Genomic DNA, 17925 nt, shown 5'->3' with positions numbered 1-17925 from the left:
CGGGCTGCATTACAGAGACAGGCAGCAGTGAGTATGCTGAAGAAAACCAGCCTGCAGCCAAAGCCCAGAGGAGTTCTGCAGTGAGGCCGGTTGCTCAAAAGCCAAAGAGTTGTCGCTTCCCCACCTCGGCGTGGACAAGCATCTCAGACAGTGAATTCCTCTGTGCTCAGCGGGTGCCAAGGTCCTGGTCTGCAGGCTCGATAAAGAGGGGCTGCCATGGAAGAGAATGTGTTCAGCGTGCAGCAGATACAGCCCAACGTCATCTCGGTGAGGCTCTTCAAGCGCAAGGTGGGCGGCCTCGGCTTCTTGGTGAAGGAGCGCGTCAGCAAGCCACCCGTCATCATCTCCGACCTGATCCGGGGAGGGGCTGCGGAGCAGAGTGGCCTCATCCAGGCTGGGGACATCATCTTAGCCGTCAATAGCAAACCGCTGGTGGACGTGAGCTATGAGACCGCGTTGGAGACACTGAGAAGCATCGCCTCCGAGACCTACGTGGTCCTCATCCTGCGGGGCCCCGAGGGCTTCACCACTCACCTGGAGACCACTTTTGCAGGCGACGGGACACCAAAAACCATCCGCGTCACCAGACCCCTGTGCCCCGTGCCGAAGGCAGTTGACTTGTCCAACCCAAGCCTGCACAGCAAAGAGCAGCCGCTGCCAGCAGCCGACCGCACCATGGGCTCCCTGTGGACAAGGGAGATCGGGCAGGAGGTGGAGCCGATGGTCCACGTTAACGGCGTCGTTACTGGTGGCAAAGGGCAGGGCAGTGGAAAGGGGAAGGCGGGTGCTTGTGGCTACCCTTGCCTCAACGGTGGTGTGGAAGACAATGAACTTCTCAAAGAAATCGAGCCTGTCCTGGATCTCCTGAAGAGCAGCAGTAAGGACAGCGATGGAGATGCACCCTCCAAGGTAGAGACAAGAGATATAGAAGTCCAGGTAGACTGGTAGGTCCCTAAATAACTTTTTTACCTTTGGTGGAATGTGGTGGTTTTGGCTACCCAACGCGGCTGGTTTGGGTGTTGGTGAGCAGCTCTCCACAAATGGCTGCTGTTTGACATAGCAGGATGGAGATGGAGAGGAAGGGATGGAGAAAAAGGGGGAAACAGTTGATGAGGGGAAGATCAAAGTAATGGAAGATTTGGAATAGATGGTGGGAGAAAGGAAGAAAGATGTAAGCATGGCAAATGGGGCAGACAGCAAGAGTTGTGTCTCATGGAAAGCTGAGCTGTGTGATGTGGTGGATCACTGGCTGGACTGGGATTCGTTTCTGTTCCGTGTTCTTGATCTCATTTGTGTTAAGTTGAAACAAAATCCTGTGCCTCAGTTTCCCCACCTGCCAAATAAGATTCATGGTATCGTCTGCCCTTGCTGTGCTGCGTTAGAGCTCTCCAGTTGAAATCTGCTATTGATTAGCTGCCAGAGAGGGAGAAGGAAGGTCAGACTGGCAGGGTATGATGCTGCCCAAGAGAAACGAGTTTCAAAACCTTCTGTGCTCTTGGTAGTCAGGATCTTGCTTGGGGAAGGGAGAGGGGAGCTCTGGTCCAGCTCCAGCTGAAGCCAAGGGGACCTCAGTGCAAGGGCAGTGGGACCTGCCTTGGGTGCTCTGTTTTCTGGAAAGGAGGGAGATGTTTCCCACCAAGAGCTCAGAAATGGCCATCTCTTGTTGACACCCAACAGCGGAGCTGCCTGTTCATCCCCTCCGCTCTTTCTAGATCAAGCTATTTATTTCTATACGTGTATGCGTGTATCACAAGGGTGGGGACATGCGTGCTTGCCCCATAGCTTCTTGGGGAGGGTGAAGCCCCATCGTGCGGGTGGAACCGCTTCATTTCTGATATCTATTTCTGCAAGGGGCCATGTGTGTGTTGGTGTCCCCCTGATCTTCCTCAGCACTATGTAGACCATTGCTGCGGAGCCGAAGCAGCTCCCTGTGGCCCTTCATGCTTTGCAGAAGCTGTTGTTAGTGCCTATTTCTATTTCTTGGTGTTTATTAGCAATGATAGGTTGCCTTCTCCTGTTGCCTTTCCCCAAGTCCCTGAACACATTTCAGCAGTGTCAAGTGCTGCGGCAGGCTGTGGCTGCACTCGCTTATTGACTGGCTGGAAAAGGTTCGCCAAAGCTGGTATCTCGGTTCAGTGACAGAGGGATTTGTAATCCCAAGTTGCCCTCCTGCACCTGCTTCCTTTGAGAGGGGAAAAGATTGTATTCATCCATTCCATCAGATACAACAAGAGGGGAAAGGCAGAGCTGGGGAGGAGCAGGACCCCTGTGGTGCACAGCTCGGTGCCAGAGCCCAGGCTGAGCTCCCGATGGCTCCCGTCACAAACCAACACCCACACTGTGTGTTTTCCATCTCCATTCCTGCTTTCCCAAATGATGCATTATCCCTTGCGGAGGACACGGCTGCTCAAAGCCCGTTGGGGTGGTCACACTGAGTCAGAGGGAAAACAAATGTGCTCAGCTCAGTGCCGGCAGCGGGTGGCAGGCGTCTGGGAAGAGCAATGGGACAGGGTATGCTGGGGACATCCTTCCCTGCCATCCTTTATCAGGTCTTGTACTTTTGGCTGTTTCAGAAGCAGCTGAGTTTGGTCTCTGCTGTGCAATAAGAGGTAATTTAACCCCTGAGCCCAGCACTCTCTTTGGGAGGCTGAGGGTTACCTACTTGGACTGCACATCCTTTAATCCAGTATCAATCCATCCCTGGGGGGGTACCTGGTTTTAGCAGACAAAGGATTGGAGCCTTGACAGGGCTGTGCTTGACTACAGGTCCAAAGAATGTGCAGGGGTGCTTAAAAATCCCCTCTGTGCCTCTGTTTTTGCTTATGCTGCTGTAGTGGGGGTCACAGCCCAGCAAATCCCCCAGGGGACACAATCCCAAGCACCGATACCAGGTACAACCTCACCCTTCAAACTGTGTCCCCACTGTCCCCATCCCACCAGCTGCAGGTCTCTGAGGGAATTCTGCTCCCGCTGGGAGAGGAAGGAAAATTGTGTGTTCTTTCCTTTGAGGAGTCGCTTTTACGCAGAGATTAAACCCAAACACTTCGAATTCACTTAAACTGAAGGATGCAAAACCAGGAAGAATATCAGCAAAGTGGGTACTCCAGCAAGGCTCCACTCGTTCTCTTTTTCCATACCAGTTAAAGAAGTATCTGTATAATCTATGTACCTTGGGACTGAAAATCCACTTTTCAGTCAAAGTCAGTCTTCTGCATAATAAAGAGCTGCAGCCTCGCTCTTGCGATAGGACTCTATGAATGAGGAGACCTGGGCTGGAGCAGAGAGGTGGAGAAGGAGATTTACTGCAGGGACAACTTGTTGAGAGCCGCTCTGCCAGGTAAAGGGCATTTTCCAGCCACCTCTCCTCCCACTGCTGCGACGTGCTGGAGGTGATTCATCTCCTTGGCTTGGTCTCAGGCAGAGCTGGGGCATCCTGAAGGTCTTCTGCAGTGAAAGTTTTCTTGGTCCGTAGAAGGAGTGCGGGAAGGTCAGGGAGCAATGGGGAGTGGATAACTGGGGGGACTGCTGCTTGATGCCAAAGACATGTCCAGAAGAATAAGCGAGCCTTGTCAGATTGATGCAGCTCCTGCGCCGTAGGCTCTGACTTCTGCAGGTTGGGGGGGGAGCAAGCAGGGCTGCCATTAATCAAAACAGGAACAGAGCTCTCCCAGGACACCAGGAGTGTGTAAAACCTTGAGCTTGACACCTACAGCCTGGGCCACTTGACCGTCGATCCATTGGTCTCGGTACCAATCCTGTTCTGTCTCTGTCTTGGTGCTGAGCTTCACAGCCTGCAGCACTTTGTCGAAGTGAGTCCGTCTTGCAGAGCCGTGACGGCTTTCCTAGGGCAGAAAGGAATGGTGTGTGTCCGAGGGTTTCACGTGGAGCCAAACACTTCTTCAAGGTGGGCTTTGCCAAACGTGGTTCTATTTACACCTGATGCTTCGGGCTTCCAACCCATGTCTCTGAGGTTAATTCCAAGGAAAACTGGAAACCGTGAAGTTTGCACTGAGGGGAAAAATCAGTTCGTCTCCTTCTGCTGCATCCATGCTCTGCATGGCCCTGCAATGACCTGGCTTTTGCTCCAGCTGTAAGGTGCCCCGGATCCGTGGTGCGTGCCCATGCGATGGGCTGTGACCATGGCTTAACGTGTGCTTCTTGGCTCAAGCCATCTGCAATGAAGTCAATCACAGTGCAGAGCATGGAAGTGGGGTGCAAGGTATGATGAGAGCTGGCATTTCTGCCATGAGGCTCACCGTGGGCTAGAAAACAAAAATAGAGTTTGATTCACTCACTGCCAGCTAAGCCAGGTCTGTTTTCCCTCTGCGCTCTAGGGAGATTGTCATGTCCCATCTTCCCCCCCTCTCTCCCCTCCGCTCGGTTGCCAGTATTTATTTTCCTTCTCAGGTCTATTCCATAACATGAACAGCATGATGGAAACGTGGCAGTTCTGGTCCAAAAAGCAGCATCAGCAGCCCTGAGAGGGGCTGAGTGTGCTGAGAGCAGGAATCCTGTTTATGGAGGTTTCAGGCTCCATCCTGCACTGGAACAAACCCCATAATTTTGCAGTTCTCGAAGAGAAAATTCCCTTCCTCCCACCTCCTTCGCTGCCGCCAAAATCCCTTTGTGTGGCTCAAAACATTTCATTTGCATTTCTGATGTCTTCATTATTCTGTACTTGGACACGAAAACTTTAAAACCTCTGAAATGAAAAGGCTCCCTGAAACTCTCATGTCATTGCCATGCTGCAAAGTGGAGAAGGAGGAAGCTTTGCCTGTGAATAGCCCTCCCCTTCTCCCTCCGTGGATCCTTCTTCCTCGTCACTCTGACTACATCAGTCTAATCCAAAGAGGCATTTTGTGCACAGCGTCAGCGTATTCCACCCAAATATACCCCCATGGAGCCTTCTCAGACCAGTCTCCAAAGCACCCTTCACGCGCTCGGCCCCTGTGCTGGTGCACTTTCATCCCATGGGATCCCATACTCTCCTTGTGCATGGTCCCAGCAGACAAGCCCACATCCCATGTGCCCTCCTGGCAGACCTAACCTGTGTTTGGCCTCCAAAGAAGATGCTGAAGCTGGAAAGCTCTGGTGCTCTTTGGGCATGGCTGGAAGGGGATGAGTGTGGTGGTTGTAGGTTGCATCTGACACTAGCTGATGAATGTTGAACAATGCTGATGGGACTTTGGGATGACTTGGATCTGTTCCAGGTCTTTCTGTGTCAATGCCTACTCCAACGGCATTTACCAACCTCATATTTCATAGGTCTCTCCCCAGAGCTGCTCTTTGTGGCTTGCTTTGCTCATTAGTCCCTAATCACAGCATTGGGCATGGCCTAGCAATGCTCTGACCTTCCAGGGCGCAAGACCTTCTTCAAGACATGCCATGTGCTTGCTGGCGAGGCTTCTGTCCTCTTCCCTTGGTGCTGTTCCAAGCTCCCCTTTCTCATTTAGGAAGCGGTTTCGTCCTTCGATTGCTCTGCAATTGCCTGCTCTGGGCATGCTGCCCCTCTGGGGAGTACATCCCACCTTTGGGAGTCATTCCTTCTGCTTCCAACATTCCTGCTTCCTTCTGGAGCTCTGCTCCATCCTCTGCACCCTGCAAATCCCAGATCCTGCCCAAGCACTTCTCCTGCCTCTCACTCAGACAAGTGCTGTTGTGGCGGACCTTGCTTTAACCCTCGAGGTGAGGAGTCTGCAGCAGCAAGTATTCACAGTCTGGGTTGGGTTGAAGGGACCTTAAAGCTCCTCCAGCTCCAACCCCTGCCACGGGCAGGGACCCCTTCCACTGGAGCAGCTTGCTCCATGCCCCTGTGTCCAACCTGGCCTTGAACACTGCCAGGGATGGGGCAGCCACAGCTTCTCTGGGCACCCTGGGCCAGCGCCTCAGCACCCTCACAGGGAAGAGCTTCTGCCTAAGAGCTCAGCTCAGTCTCCCCTCTGGCAGGTTAAAGCCATTCCCTTTGGCCTGTCCCTACAGGCCCTTGTCCAAAGCCCCTCTCCATGTTTCTTGTCAACTTCTGTTAGGTATTCAGATTTTCCAGTGTTACAGACCGTGAGCTGCCAAAGGAGTACACATGCAAGGGAATATTAACTGCTGAGGATGCAGTGCCCTCTGGAGAACGGTTTTCTGTGGGGCAAAATAAAGGAGAGGCAAGAGCCTTTTACCCCAGCCTCTTAGCACTGGATGGAGGAGCAATGTACAGTGCAGCTTTGCAGCCATCTCCAACGACACACCAGCAGATGGGCAGAAAGTAAGATAAAGATGTTTCTCTCCCAAAGCTCACACCAAGCAAGGGGTGCACGTCTGAGCTTCCCAAGCTCAAGTGTAGGGCTTTCAGCCCCATGGGCAAGGGTTTGGGGTGAGTCCATCCCCATGGTCACAGCAGAGTGCTGCTATTGGCATCGTGGCATGACAGCTGTCATCAGAAGTGTGGACAGCAGCATCCTTATCTGTTCACCCAAACGGGCCCTGGGGATTGCAGCAGCCAGCAGTATCTCTGCCTGGGAAATCAGAGAGATTCTTCTGCCAGGCAAATTCAAAGGAGCAAAGTGACAAACTTTCTTTTTCGCTCATTATTTTTCCAGTTTCCATTTTGGAAAAGCTTTGGAGGGATTTCAGAAACGGCTGCCTCAGCAGCATCACTCCAAGCACTGCAACATCATCAAATTAGTCAAAAGCAAACAGTGGTGCCTCTCATTTCTCCCAACAGCCAGATGCTCTTCCCGAGGTGAGGCAGCATCCGCGGCTCTGCCTTTGCACCAGTGGGGGAGGGCAGGATTCCTCTTGCTTTTTTTAAGTAACAGATTTCGCTTTCGGAACAAAAGACAACTTCAAACGCGGCTCTTTCCCAACAACCTGCTCTGAATCCAAGAGGTCTTGCTGACAGCATGTAACAGATCTGGCAGCAGGTCAGGGAGGGATCTCGGGAACTTGGATCTGGCCTTTGGGAGGGTTCAAACAAGTACCTCCAAGGACACATCTTCGGCATTGCCTTCAGTGCCTCAAAGACTATAAAGGGGTGATTTTGATGTCTCCAAAGGCTGTGGGATACAAGGGCAAGCTCCCTTCTTCCCTGCGTGGCTGCAGATAGGGCTGTTTCCATGGCAGCTCCCTGTAGGGGTCCAACCCAGCTGCCTTGGGGGAACTGCATCCTCCCCATCACCTACCAGGAACCCATGAGAATGGCCCTTTGGGCTCTCCTGTTGATAAAGTGCTTTTGGAAACGTTATCTGGAGACTGAGCTCGGGCCATTCTGCCCCTCTCCTTGACTGTGTGAGCAGCATCCTCATGTGAATAGGGCAGGTCACCCTGTGTCTCTTCTGGGCACTGGGGAAGCCGAGTCAAGAGAGGGAAATAACTTACCCCAAAGATCCTGATCCTGTCTGACCTTGCAAACATGAAACAGGCAGGAAATACCTGTAAAATGAAGCAATTGTTCGGTTTTATGTCCTTTTCCCATCTGGGCTAGGCCTGGGGTGAGGCTGTGGCTGCTCTGAATGGGCTTTTCTCTTTGTCTCTCCCCAAAAGACAGAGCTGGATGCTTCTGGGCAGCCTCATCCGTGAGAGGTCTACACTAGCTCAGCACAGGGGCATGCACTCATGGTCATGCAGTTCCTCAAGAATAGCACTACACAAGGTTCTCTGTCCCTGTGGCAAACATGCAATGGGATGTGGAGCATTTGCTCCTGAGCATTCAACCTTTAACACCCACCCGGACTTCACTGCTCCTCAGGATGATGCATCTTTCTGTCGGGTGATGCTCAAGGCCAGTGAATGGGAACAGGGCCCTGCTCCAGTAATACTTGTAATACACAAAGTAGCCAACTACAGCGATGACTTAATTCAAGCATCTGGTCCTTTCCCCTGCAGTTGGCACAGGTTGCAGCATTTATGGCTTTGCTGGTGTGCAGACAATGAGATTCCGCATGCTGCCTCCCAGCCGAGACCTCCGGCTGCTGCCGCCGATTGATGGATTCCTCTCCAAGGTTCCCTCGTGTCATCAAACACCCATTTGGACAGGCTTTAAACAGGCAAACACCTTCCTGGAAACAGCAGGTTGTGCCAGGCGCCTGCAGGCATGTGCTCAGTGTCATTCTGGAGGTGCCTGTGGGATACCTGGCACGCCGGGGTCTGTCTGCCCAAGCATCTCCTGTCTGCACAGAGGCAAAGGCTGTGCCCCTGGAGAGGCACTGTGTTCCTCCTGGAAGCAGATTCCCTCTGCTGAGTCCCAGGCACCAGTAAAACAAAGGTATTTTCTCTGGTTGCCTTATGGATTTAGTGCTCGTGTCTTGATTTCTTGATGGATGTTGTGAATGCTCCATCCCTGACAGTGTTCAGGGCCAGGCTGGACAGGGCCTTTGGTGACGTGGTCTAGTGGAAGGTGTCTGTGCCCATGGCAGGGATTGGAAGGGGATGATTTAAGGTCCTTTCCAACCCAAATCATTCTGTGATTCTTTAATTCTATGATTTTGGGCCAGTTATAGGGAGGACAACTTCACGAGTGCTTGTAGCATTGTAGCATCAGCTACAAGAGGTGGCTTAAGTATGCCCATCATTACATGTGCTTACTGGCTTGGTGTTGACCTGCCTTCACTCTCCTAGATATGATGGGAGAGAGGGTAGGGATGTGCAGCCATGGAAATTAGTATTCTCTGGGATATTTAATAGCTGGCCTTAACTTAGGGGGAAGAGCCAGATTCGCTGAATGTTCATCCGGCTAATTCCATGTCTTGCTGCCAGGAATTGTCTAGGTGGAGGTAAGCTGGATGTGCCAAGAGACCCTCAAACTTCCCCTTTGGATGGGCTGGTAGAGGGCAGAGCGGATACTGTGTGGTTCATGGTTGTCCCCAGCCCTCGGGGACCTGCATGGCTGCTGAGTCCTCCTGGCAGTGCCTCCACCGTGCAGCAGAGAGCCAGGACCTGTTGTCTTTGGCTGCGGTTGTGTGGTGCAATGGGTGGGGTTTCTTGTGCTTTATCTGGTTGAAACCCTTCCATGTATTTCGCAGCAGCCAAGTCACAGAAGAACAGCTTTCAGGGATTGGGGGGGGGGGAGGGCATAGAAAACCCAGTAGAAACTGTCTCTGTGGCACTGTACCTCCCTGCTTGTACCAAGCTGGCCACTATCACCCTCAGGCAGCCACTGTTTGGAAGGTATCCAGGAGCTGAGTGTAATATTTTGGCAGCTGAAAATTGCTCTGTAAAGGCAGAAAACATACAGAAAATCTAGTTCACGGGGAGATCATCTTAAGTGAAGTGTTTCCTTTAAACTGTTCCTAAAGATACGATCTGGGGGGCAAGGAGGACTCTGAAATGGAATTTGTCTTGTACGTATTGTGTCTTCCTATGACGGTGTCAAAAGGTTGGGTTGGTGTGAATTATGCCCTGAGTGTGAGTGTTCTACTTTGGTCGGTGCCCAGAGCCCACCGTCATTAATGGGAAGGCTCATTATTGACTTCAGTGGGCATCTGGAAGACTTGCAAGAACTGACAGCAGGAGCAAAGCAATTGCCAGAGCACATTACCTCGATGGTCTGCTGGGCAAGGGCAGGGTGGCTGCGAGCTGTAGGGCTGTACCCATCCTGGCCTGTGGCCTGTGCAATTAAACGCATGGTGCTCCTTCCCGTGTGTGGCCTCACCAGGGTGGTTGGCACCTTCAGTGCGGATGCCACAGCTTCCTTTCTCTGGCTACCCTGTCCCTAAACCCATTTGTTTTTCTCCTTCATGCGGGCTCGTATGGCAGTGGTTTTCCATCACCTGCTTGGATGGCATTTAACAGCCTCCCTGACATCCCATGGTACATTCCCCAGGCAAGACGTGCGTGGTAGACTGTGTGCCCCATGAGTTACACCAGCTCATGCTGGGGGCGTCCTCAGTCCCCCAGCCTTACCAACATTCTCTGTGGAAGCAATCCATCAGTTTGCTTAAGGACAATCGCTTGCACTCACCAGCCTTCGCGGCATCTCTAAAGGTCAGGAAGAAGAGAGATTGCTGTCTCTTCCTCCTGGGAGCCACCTATTTTTCCTTGGCTTATTTTTTTCTCTCTTTGCTCATAAACACCAGCTGGTTTCGCTATGAGGTTTCACCATGGGATTTTGCAGCTGCAAGTGCGTGCGGCTCTCCTTCCCCCAGCACCATGCTTGCTTTCACAGGGCTCCAACTTGGTTTTGGGGTGCAAAGGCTCTGGTGTGTGGAGGCAGTGTCGGGCAGGGGTTTCCTGTTGTTTTGCGAGCACTGTGCTTGCCTGTGCAGCAGGATTTCTGCTGTGCTTGGATTGCCTTCACCGCGGTGATTCATCGCCTTGGCCCAGGCAGAGCATTTCCTCCCCTCCTGCAGGGCAATGCGCGAGGTTTTGCTCCTTCGTGGGAAACAGCTGGAGCAGATCCTGGAGATCCCGCTCCGGGACCTGGCCCGTGGTCCCGGCACGCAGCCACCCTCCAGCCCGCTGACCCCAATGGTTTTTAACCCTTCAGTTTCAGGGAAGGGGAAAACAAGCTGCAGAAAGCTTTACCGGCCGGGATGGAGAACGACCGTGTCCCCGGTGACCTGTGGGGGAAGAGCAATGTGCCTGTGGTCCTGAACAACCCCTACTCCGAAGCAGAGCAGGTAAGAGCCCATGGTTTGTGCTGTTTTAGGTGGGAAAAGGGTTTGGGGGTACATAACCCATCCTGGTGGGCTCTGACACCACAGAGAACATGCAAGGACTACACGTGCTACCCTGAAGGCCTTTGATCCCAAGTTGATGGAGCATAGTGACCATTTGAATGAAGCCCAATTCCCCGTGGTGTAAGCAGGGTATAGGTTACTGGAGAACTTCCAGCTCTTCATCCAGAGGGTCAGACTGGGATGGGAGCACAGGGACCAGGACTTTGACACCTCCCTCGGGACTGTTGTCTCTCTTTGCGGCTAAGAGCCAGGTTGTGTCGTTACAGCCGTTTTGATTCACATGATGGTAATTCAATAGAGCACTTCAGATAATGTGCTGTACAGTGCCTTTTCATCTCCTCGCATTCCACAGGCATAAATTCTCCGGCTTCCTTGTCAAAAAGGGATTAGGTCCCCGTTTGTAGCAAAGCCAGAGACGTAAAGGCAGACCCTGCCAGGCCAGAAGGATCACCTTGGGAAAAGCATGACGTGTGTGAGCACTGCCAAGCATGTTCAGGCAAACATGTCTCCCTGATGGGATTAAGCAGCATCAGAGCAGGACATGGGGACCAGTCTGAGGACCATTTCGACGCAATGTTCACATCCACTTTTGCAGCACTCACAGTGCTGGAGACCCACTGTGAAGGTGTTGATGAACGTGACAGCAGCTGAGATACCGCTGTCCATGGCAGACTTGCTGCATGGCCTTAACCACCCTGGTTGGATGCTTAGATGCAGTTGGGAGCTAATTTCCACCCTTCCCTTGCCTGGCTGTAGCTCAGGATTGCGGCCAGGTCTTCCAGCAGCATAAACAACCTTATGGTGGTTATCATCCTACACACAGTTGGGCGCATCCAAGAGCTGCATCACCCTTTGCTCAGCTGTTGGAGAGATGTCCCTGGGCAGCCCCATGTCCCGCCACATGGTTAATGCACTGTGGCAGGTATCACGAGCCCATCTTGCCCAAGGACAGGTCACAGCTCTGGTCCCTTTGCCCCAGCTCTGGAAAGACACTGTCTTGCCTCCTTCACTAAGCTGCTTGCATGTGCATGTCTGTTACTATAAGCACTTTATAACCTTCTATGTTCAGAGCTTAATTTCTCTCCGTGTAAGGGCTGCCAAACCTCTCAGTCTTAAGCTGCTAATAAACTCTTTAGGTTTTTTTTCTCACTAGATACACAGCTTTCTTTTTATCCTCCTTATCCCCAAATCGATGTGCCTGCACTTCTGAAGGCAGCTTGGGTTTTCCCTCATGCTTCCCGCAGTCATTCCCTAGGGCTGCATGCGGTCAAGGCAACAGAACTTCTTGTAAGCAGCAGTAATGACTTTGAACACTCGGAAAAGCCAAGCAAAGTGTGAGCTTTTCATACACATTGTCCTTTACAGCAGGATTTGGTGGGGTTTACAGCTTGGCCGCGTGGGGAATGCTCACTGAGGCTCAGAATAAGGAGTTGAAAGACCCACTGGGCATCAAACCATATCCCTTGTTTCTTGCGAAATTGGGCAGTGTGTTTTGCTTGTTTCCCCTTGGCCCTAAACCTGAGTGATGGCAAAATGCTGTGACTGCACCAGCCCAGGTCCTACGTGAGTCCTATTTCAGCCCACATAGATTGATTTATTAGGAGTTCCAGGGTAACCAGTGGTGTGTTTGTCCATGGAGCTAGGAGGGGAAGGGAGTCATGTCAGCTCCACGCTTGTAAGGATGATTTACAGCTTTATAAAAGCAAAAAACCCACACTTTCAGCCAGTGGGGTTAATGCAGGCTGGAAGGAAATGTCAGCATGACAATAGATGGAGAAAAGAAGCTACGTGGGAACCTTAGAGCAGCTGCCAGTGCCTACAGGGGCCGACAACAAAGCTGGAGAGGGACTTCAAAGCTTCAGCAGGGACTGTAATGATAGCACAAGGGGTGATGGGTTCAAACTTAAACAGGGGAAATTTAGGTTGGAGATAAGGAAGAAATTCTTTACTGTGAGGCACTGGCACAGGGTGCCCAGAGAAGCTGTGGCTGCCCCATCCCTGGCAGTGTTCAAGGCCCCGTTGGACACAGGGGCTTGGAGCAAGCTGCTCCAGTGGAAGGGGTCCCTGCCCGTGGCAGGGGTTGGAGCTGGAGGAGCTTTAAGGTCCCTTCCGACTCAAACCAGGCTGGGATTCTATGATTCTATACCTATGACCTGAGCTAACGCTGCAGACCTTGTCCTCCTGCAGTCAATGAGTTTCAGCAGGGCAATACATGCTCCTGAAGCGCAGGTGGGAAGCAGGAGGAAGGCTGAGGACCTGTAGAGCTCACTCAGGTCTGCAGCAAGGATGCTCCTGTCATTCTGGTTCCAAGAAGCACCCAGGGCTGGGTGCATTTCTCCCCTGTGTCTGTAAGAGCTCAGACAGCTCCCAAGCTGCGTGCTAACAATAAGTGCCACCACGCTCCCTTGTAAAAGATGTTTGCATAATGCATGTGCGCCCCGACTGCTGCATCAGTCTCTCCGTTTGTCCCACTCCTGAGTCACTAACACTGCAGCTGCCTAATTAAAGCATGAAAAGATCTCATACAACGTCCCTGACGGAACCAGGGGTAGTGTTTGGCTTCAGCTTTGCCGTGTGGGAAGGCAAATACACACATACGCACACAGAGCTCCTTCCCAGTCTCTTCTGGGTGTCACTCTCTCTGTAGCTGCTCTGTGCTGTGGTTGCCAGACCTGGCACCTCTGCTTCTTGTAGGTGGTGTCTCGTTTGCTGCTCCAGTCTGGCTGGCATCCTAAGGATTCAGCATTCAGCATTCCATCGTGACCCTCTTTCAGCAAGGATTCACACTTTGCTAGCTCCTGCATGGAAAGGACAAAAAGGAAAGGGAGCAGCTGTGAGAGAGGTTTAGGGCAGAACATCTGCGGGCAGATGTTAGACAGCCAGCGTCCACCAGGATCCAAGGATCACTGCTACATCGGGATTCATAACACAAGCTTGTCCCATACCCGCTCAAGCAAGACGCTGTTTAGCAGCATGCCTCCTAAGCTGCGTTGAAACCCCATCAACAAATCAAAACTAACACAGAATAAAAAGGTGATGCTGGATACAAGCAGCACTTTCTGCTTGGTACTTCCAGTCCCTGCCTGGCAGGTGGAGGTAAGGGAGAGGATTTGGTTTGTTGGGGTTTCTCAGCAGCAGTTTTCAGCTATGTTTTGCCAGTCTCAGAGAGCTGCTCTGAGCAATCACACTCCAAAGGGAGGCGGGAGATTATCCCCCATGGTCCTAAGGGTGGCCCAGGTTCAGAGAGCAGAGGATGCTGTTGGTGGCTCAAGAATGATTTAATTTCCTTGAAAGCATAAAACTAGCAGAAAGAAATAGCCAGAAACTGCCATAATTCAGGCCAGACTCCACAAAACTGAAAAGTCCCCACTTTAAGAACAGTGCTTTTCCAGGACTACATTTAGGAGGCCTTTTTTATTTACTAGTGGTTCTGAGCTGTATATGAAGAATTGTGTTTGCTTTCTGCGGCATGGAAAAGAGAAGCTGAGATCCACTGGGCGGTCATCTGGCTTCAGGGGCTAGGACTTCCAACGTTCCTAGGGAAGCTCATGGGATTTGTGGCATGAAGAATGTTGCAGAGACCCCTGACAGCATAGCCTGAGGGTGTGCGGAGAGCGGCTTTCAGCTGCTGTGAGGACCAAAGAGGGTCCTACCAAGGGGTGAGGGTTAGAGATCTCCCTCTGCCTCCATCCTTCGCCTCTTGCTTCCAGTGTATGCTTTCAGTGCACAGTATTACACTGTGAGCCTCAGGCTGCTCGACAGCAAAACCCCTGTTTTCTGGGAGAAAGAATATGGAACATGTGGTAAAAACAAGGACTCGGCAAAAAATAGGACCAACATTGCCACCAGGGCAATGCAGTGGTGCTGCATCCGTCTCCCAATCAATCAGGCATCATTCTGCTTGAGAAGAGCAGAGCAATCCTCTGCCTGGCAAAGCAGGAATAAGTTAGGTCCTGAGCCTCATCTGCTTCTGCCATCCTTGTGGTCCCTGTTGCTTTCCCTCCTGGGTCTTTGTTCATCAGCAGAAGGTTTGTTCCGAAACATGGATTTCTTCCACCGTGAGCTGGCTCTTCTTCACCTGGTCCTTCTGGCTGTAATACACTGATATACATACTATTGCTGTCAGTCCATGGGCTGCAACCGTGACATGAGCCCAGGGCCACCAAAAAGGAGGGTGAGACTGCACAGCTCTGCTGAAGGTGGTGCCATCTTTAACAAACCTTGCAGATTGATTAGAAAGCGACACAAGCTACAGGGTTCACATAGGTAGGCTACATCAAAACTCGATCCAAGCCTGATTTGCAGAGATGGAAGCCTTTAAGAGATGCCAAATATAAGCAGGTTTTTAGGGGATGCTCTGATGTGGGATAAGGTCTCCCCTTGAAGCCTGCAGTAACACTGTTGTGGTTGCATGACTGGATTACACCCTACTATAAGATCTGATTCCTACAAGATTCCGTGTATCCAGACCACTGTCCCATGACAGGCCAGCAGACACTGATTGCTCTTTAAGTGCCTGGGGCAAAGAAGGGTCACAGTAGAACTGGTAGCTGTTATCTGTGACGGCATGTGCAAACACAAGCACTTGCAGCCAGCTCTTCTCATTACAAGCTCTCTGCTGGCTGAGGCTCTTCCTTTTGTTGGCATACAGCTCGGGATGTGCTGATGAGCGCACCATGACGCAGAGGAGCAGGGAGGGCTGGAGCTTCAGAGCTGAGACTGAAGTAACTGTGCATAATCCAGCAGCCCTCCTGTTGCATAATTTATTCGTCCTTATCCCTGTGATCTCCCAGCGTTGATATCAAATGAGTTGTGCCTTTGGCTTGCTCGTAGGAACAATTGGCTGTTAGCTCTATCTCAGTGCTGCTATCAGCTTGGCACATGCAAAACCCGAGCAGGTGATGCTCCTTAAAATGCTCCTTAAAAAGAAACATCTAATATATTATAGAGGTAAGTCTTCCAGTGGGAAACTTGAACAAAACATTCTCCTCTAAGTCTTTTCTATCTCTGTTTTTAACTCCTCCTCTACAGGTTTGACTCTCCTGTAAATGGAGATGACTTCTCGGTTGCATTGAGAGTTGGTTGCTCGATTGTAGGGTCCCAAATGCTGCCAAATATTTGGATCATGTACCTTGTCTCACTACATTATCACCAGGATTTAAGTGCAGGCATCCACTAACACATGATGCTGCTTGTTGTGACCTTTCTTCTGTATCTCCTTGCTGAACACTAACCTTGTGCCTGCTCTTCATGTTGCCCAGCCTCCGCCATCAGGGCGGCAGTCGCCAACCAAGAACACAGTGAATGGAAGTCCTTCCAAATGCCCACGGTTTGTGAAAATCAAGAACTGGGAGACAGGCTCCGTGCTCCACGACACCCTGCACCTCAAGACGGCGATGGTGAGTATTGTAGGTAGGCCTGGCCAAGAGTTGCCTGAGCACAATGGAGTGGATCGCAGGGTTTCCAAGGCACTTTACTTGGAAGTGCAGGACTGGATGAATTCTGCTCAGTCGTCTTGTCTCTGGTGGTTGGGACTCAAACCTCCGCTGTAATACCCTGGGTGAGAGGAGAGTTCCCCTGTGATACATAAAGAAAAGCATTTGACTTTATACCAAGCTGGGCAAGAATCTAGTGAGACCCAATTGTCCGTATAGGATGGGACAAGAGATGACTGCACGTGCTTGAGCAGCATTACCAATAGGTGTGAAAACAAATAAGCTGGAAATGTTTGTCAAAGATGCCTCCAACCTCTGCATAGCTAACCACTGACTTCCCCCAACCCAGTTCATATAACCAAAGGTGCTTTAGTAACCCAAGACACTCTTGTCTCCTTCTGTCCCATCAGACCACTGCATGCACTGAGCAGATCTGCATGGGCTCAGTAATGACTCCTAGCCAGCACGTCCGCAAGTCAGAAGACACCAAGACAAAAGAGGAGGTGCTCCTCTTGGCTAAGGACTTCATTGACCAGTACTACTCCTCTATAAAGAGGTAAGCATTGGCTGGAGAATGTCGCAGTCCGAGGCTGATGCTGATGCTGAGATGTCACACATCATCTGATCTTTCACACTTGAGAGTCAAAGCAGGGTGAGACTGTGCCACTGCTTCTACAGTGGAGCTTCACTTGTAGTATTTGGTGTGTGCCTCTGTGCAAATTGCTGACCTTTCCCGTTTGCACTTGGTCATCCAGTATCTGACAGCATATCTTAATATCTTTATCCATACCTTAAGCGTACGTGTGCACATATATACACGTGTATATGTATGTGTGTATATATGTGCACACATCTGCTTAAGAAAGAAACAACTTCTAGCAGTCTTCCACTGCCTAAAGGGGCTCCAGGAAAGCTGGAGAGGGGCTTGGGACAAGGGCCTGTAGGGACAGGACAAGGGGAATGGCTTTAACCTGCCCGAGGGGAGACTGAGCTGAGCTCTTAGGCAGAAGCTCTTCCCTGTGAGGGTGCTGAGGCGCTGGCCCAGGGTGCCCAGAGAAGCTGTGGCTGCCCCATCCCTGGCAGTGTTCAAGGCCAGGTTGGACACAGGGGCTTGGAGCAAGCTGCTCCAGTGGAAGGGGTCCCTGCCCGTGGCAGGGGTTGGAGCTGGAGGAGCTTCAAGGTCCCTTCAACCCAAACCACTCTGTGACTCTGTGAACTTGTGCCCAGGTGGGGAGCAGCAGGATTCCCTGCCTTCCACCTCAGTGGACAGCTCCCATCTCCTCTGTTCACACCCGTGCAGATCTGGCTCCAAGGCCCACATGGAAAGGCTGGAGGAAGTGACCAAGGAGATTGAAGCCACTGATACCTACCAGCTGCGGGACACAGAGCTGATCTACGGAGCCAAGCATGCCTGGAGGAACGCAGCCCGCTGTGTGGGCAGGATTCAGTGGTCCAAGCTGCAGGTGAGCACCAGCTCCAGGTTGGTTGCCAAAGGATGCCCCGGAACAGGCAAATCTTGCTCTGCAAACAGCTGGGGAAGCACAGCACAGGTACAGTTGTGGGTGTTCAGCACACAGCAGCCCTGCTCTCCTCAACAGCTTTGGGGGTGCACAGGCTGGGAAGTGAGCAGGTGCTGGGAAAGCATCTGTGGGGTAGGAGGAGCTGAGGTGTCTGTGTCTGAAAAGGGGCCAACTAGAAGCTGGTTGTCTAGAGAACATTTTCCAACGTCAGACACTGCTTCAGTATCTTACATGCTGCTTCCAAAACTATCGCTGGAGAGAGGCAGCAGGGCACATTCATCCTTGGTACAGAGATGCTATGGCAGA

The 17925-nt window shown here is 51.7% G+C and overlaps 1 protein-coding gene across 2 annotated transcripts in view; it reads left to right on the top strand.

The window, feature by feature from the left end:
• Window positions 1-216: 216 nt before the first annotated feature.
• Window positions 217-17925, top strand: part of NOS1 (nitric oxide synthase 1) — a gene marked incomplete at both ends in the record, with an annotated part of 38166 nt that continues 20457 nt past the window's right edge. The window contains 5 exons of one of the 2 annotated variants that reach the window (XM_080628693.1): window positions 217-944; window positions 10478-10604; window positions 15926-16063; window positions 16510-16655; window positions 17400-17562. In XM_080628693.1, the coding sequence (XP_080484819.1) occupies window positions 217-944; window positions 10478-10604; window positions 15926-16063; window positions 16510-16655; window positions 17400-17562 (1302 nt within the window). Of the gene's footprint in view, window positions 945-10471; window positions 10605-15925; window positions 16064-16509; window positions 16656-17399; window positions 17563-17925 lie in introns of both variants that reach the window. The other variant, XM_080628692.1, reaches the window with a different exon arrangement.

This window comes from Psittacula echo (genome assembly GCF_963264785.1).
Source record: "Psittacula echo genome assembly, chromosome: 13".
In the NCBI taxonomy this organism is placed as follows: Eukaryota; Metazoa; Chordata; class Aves; order Psittaciformes; family Psittacidae; genus Psittacula; species Psittacula echo.
Note: the sequence above shows the minus strand (reverse complement) of the source record. Positions and strands in the feature narration are given on the sequence as shown.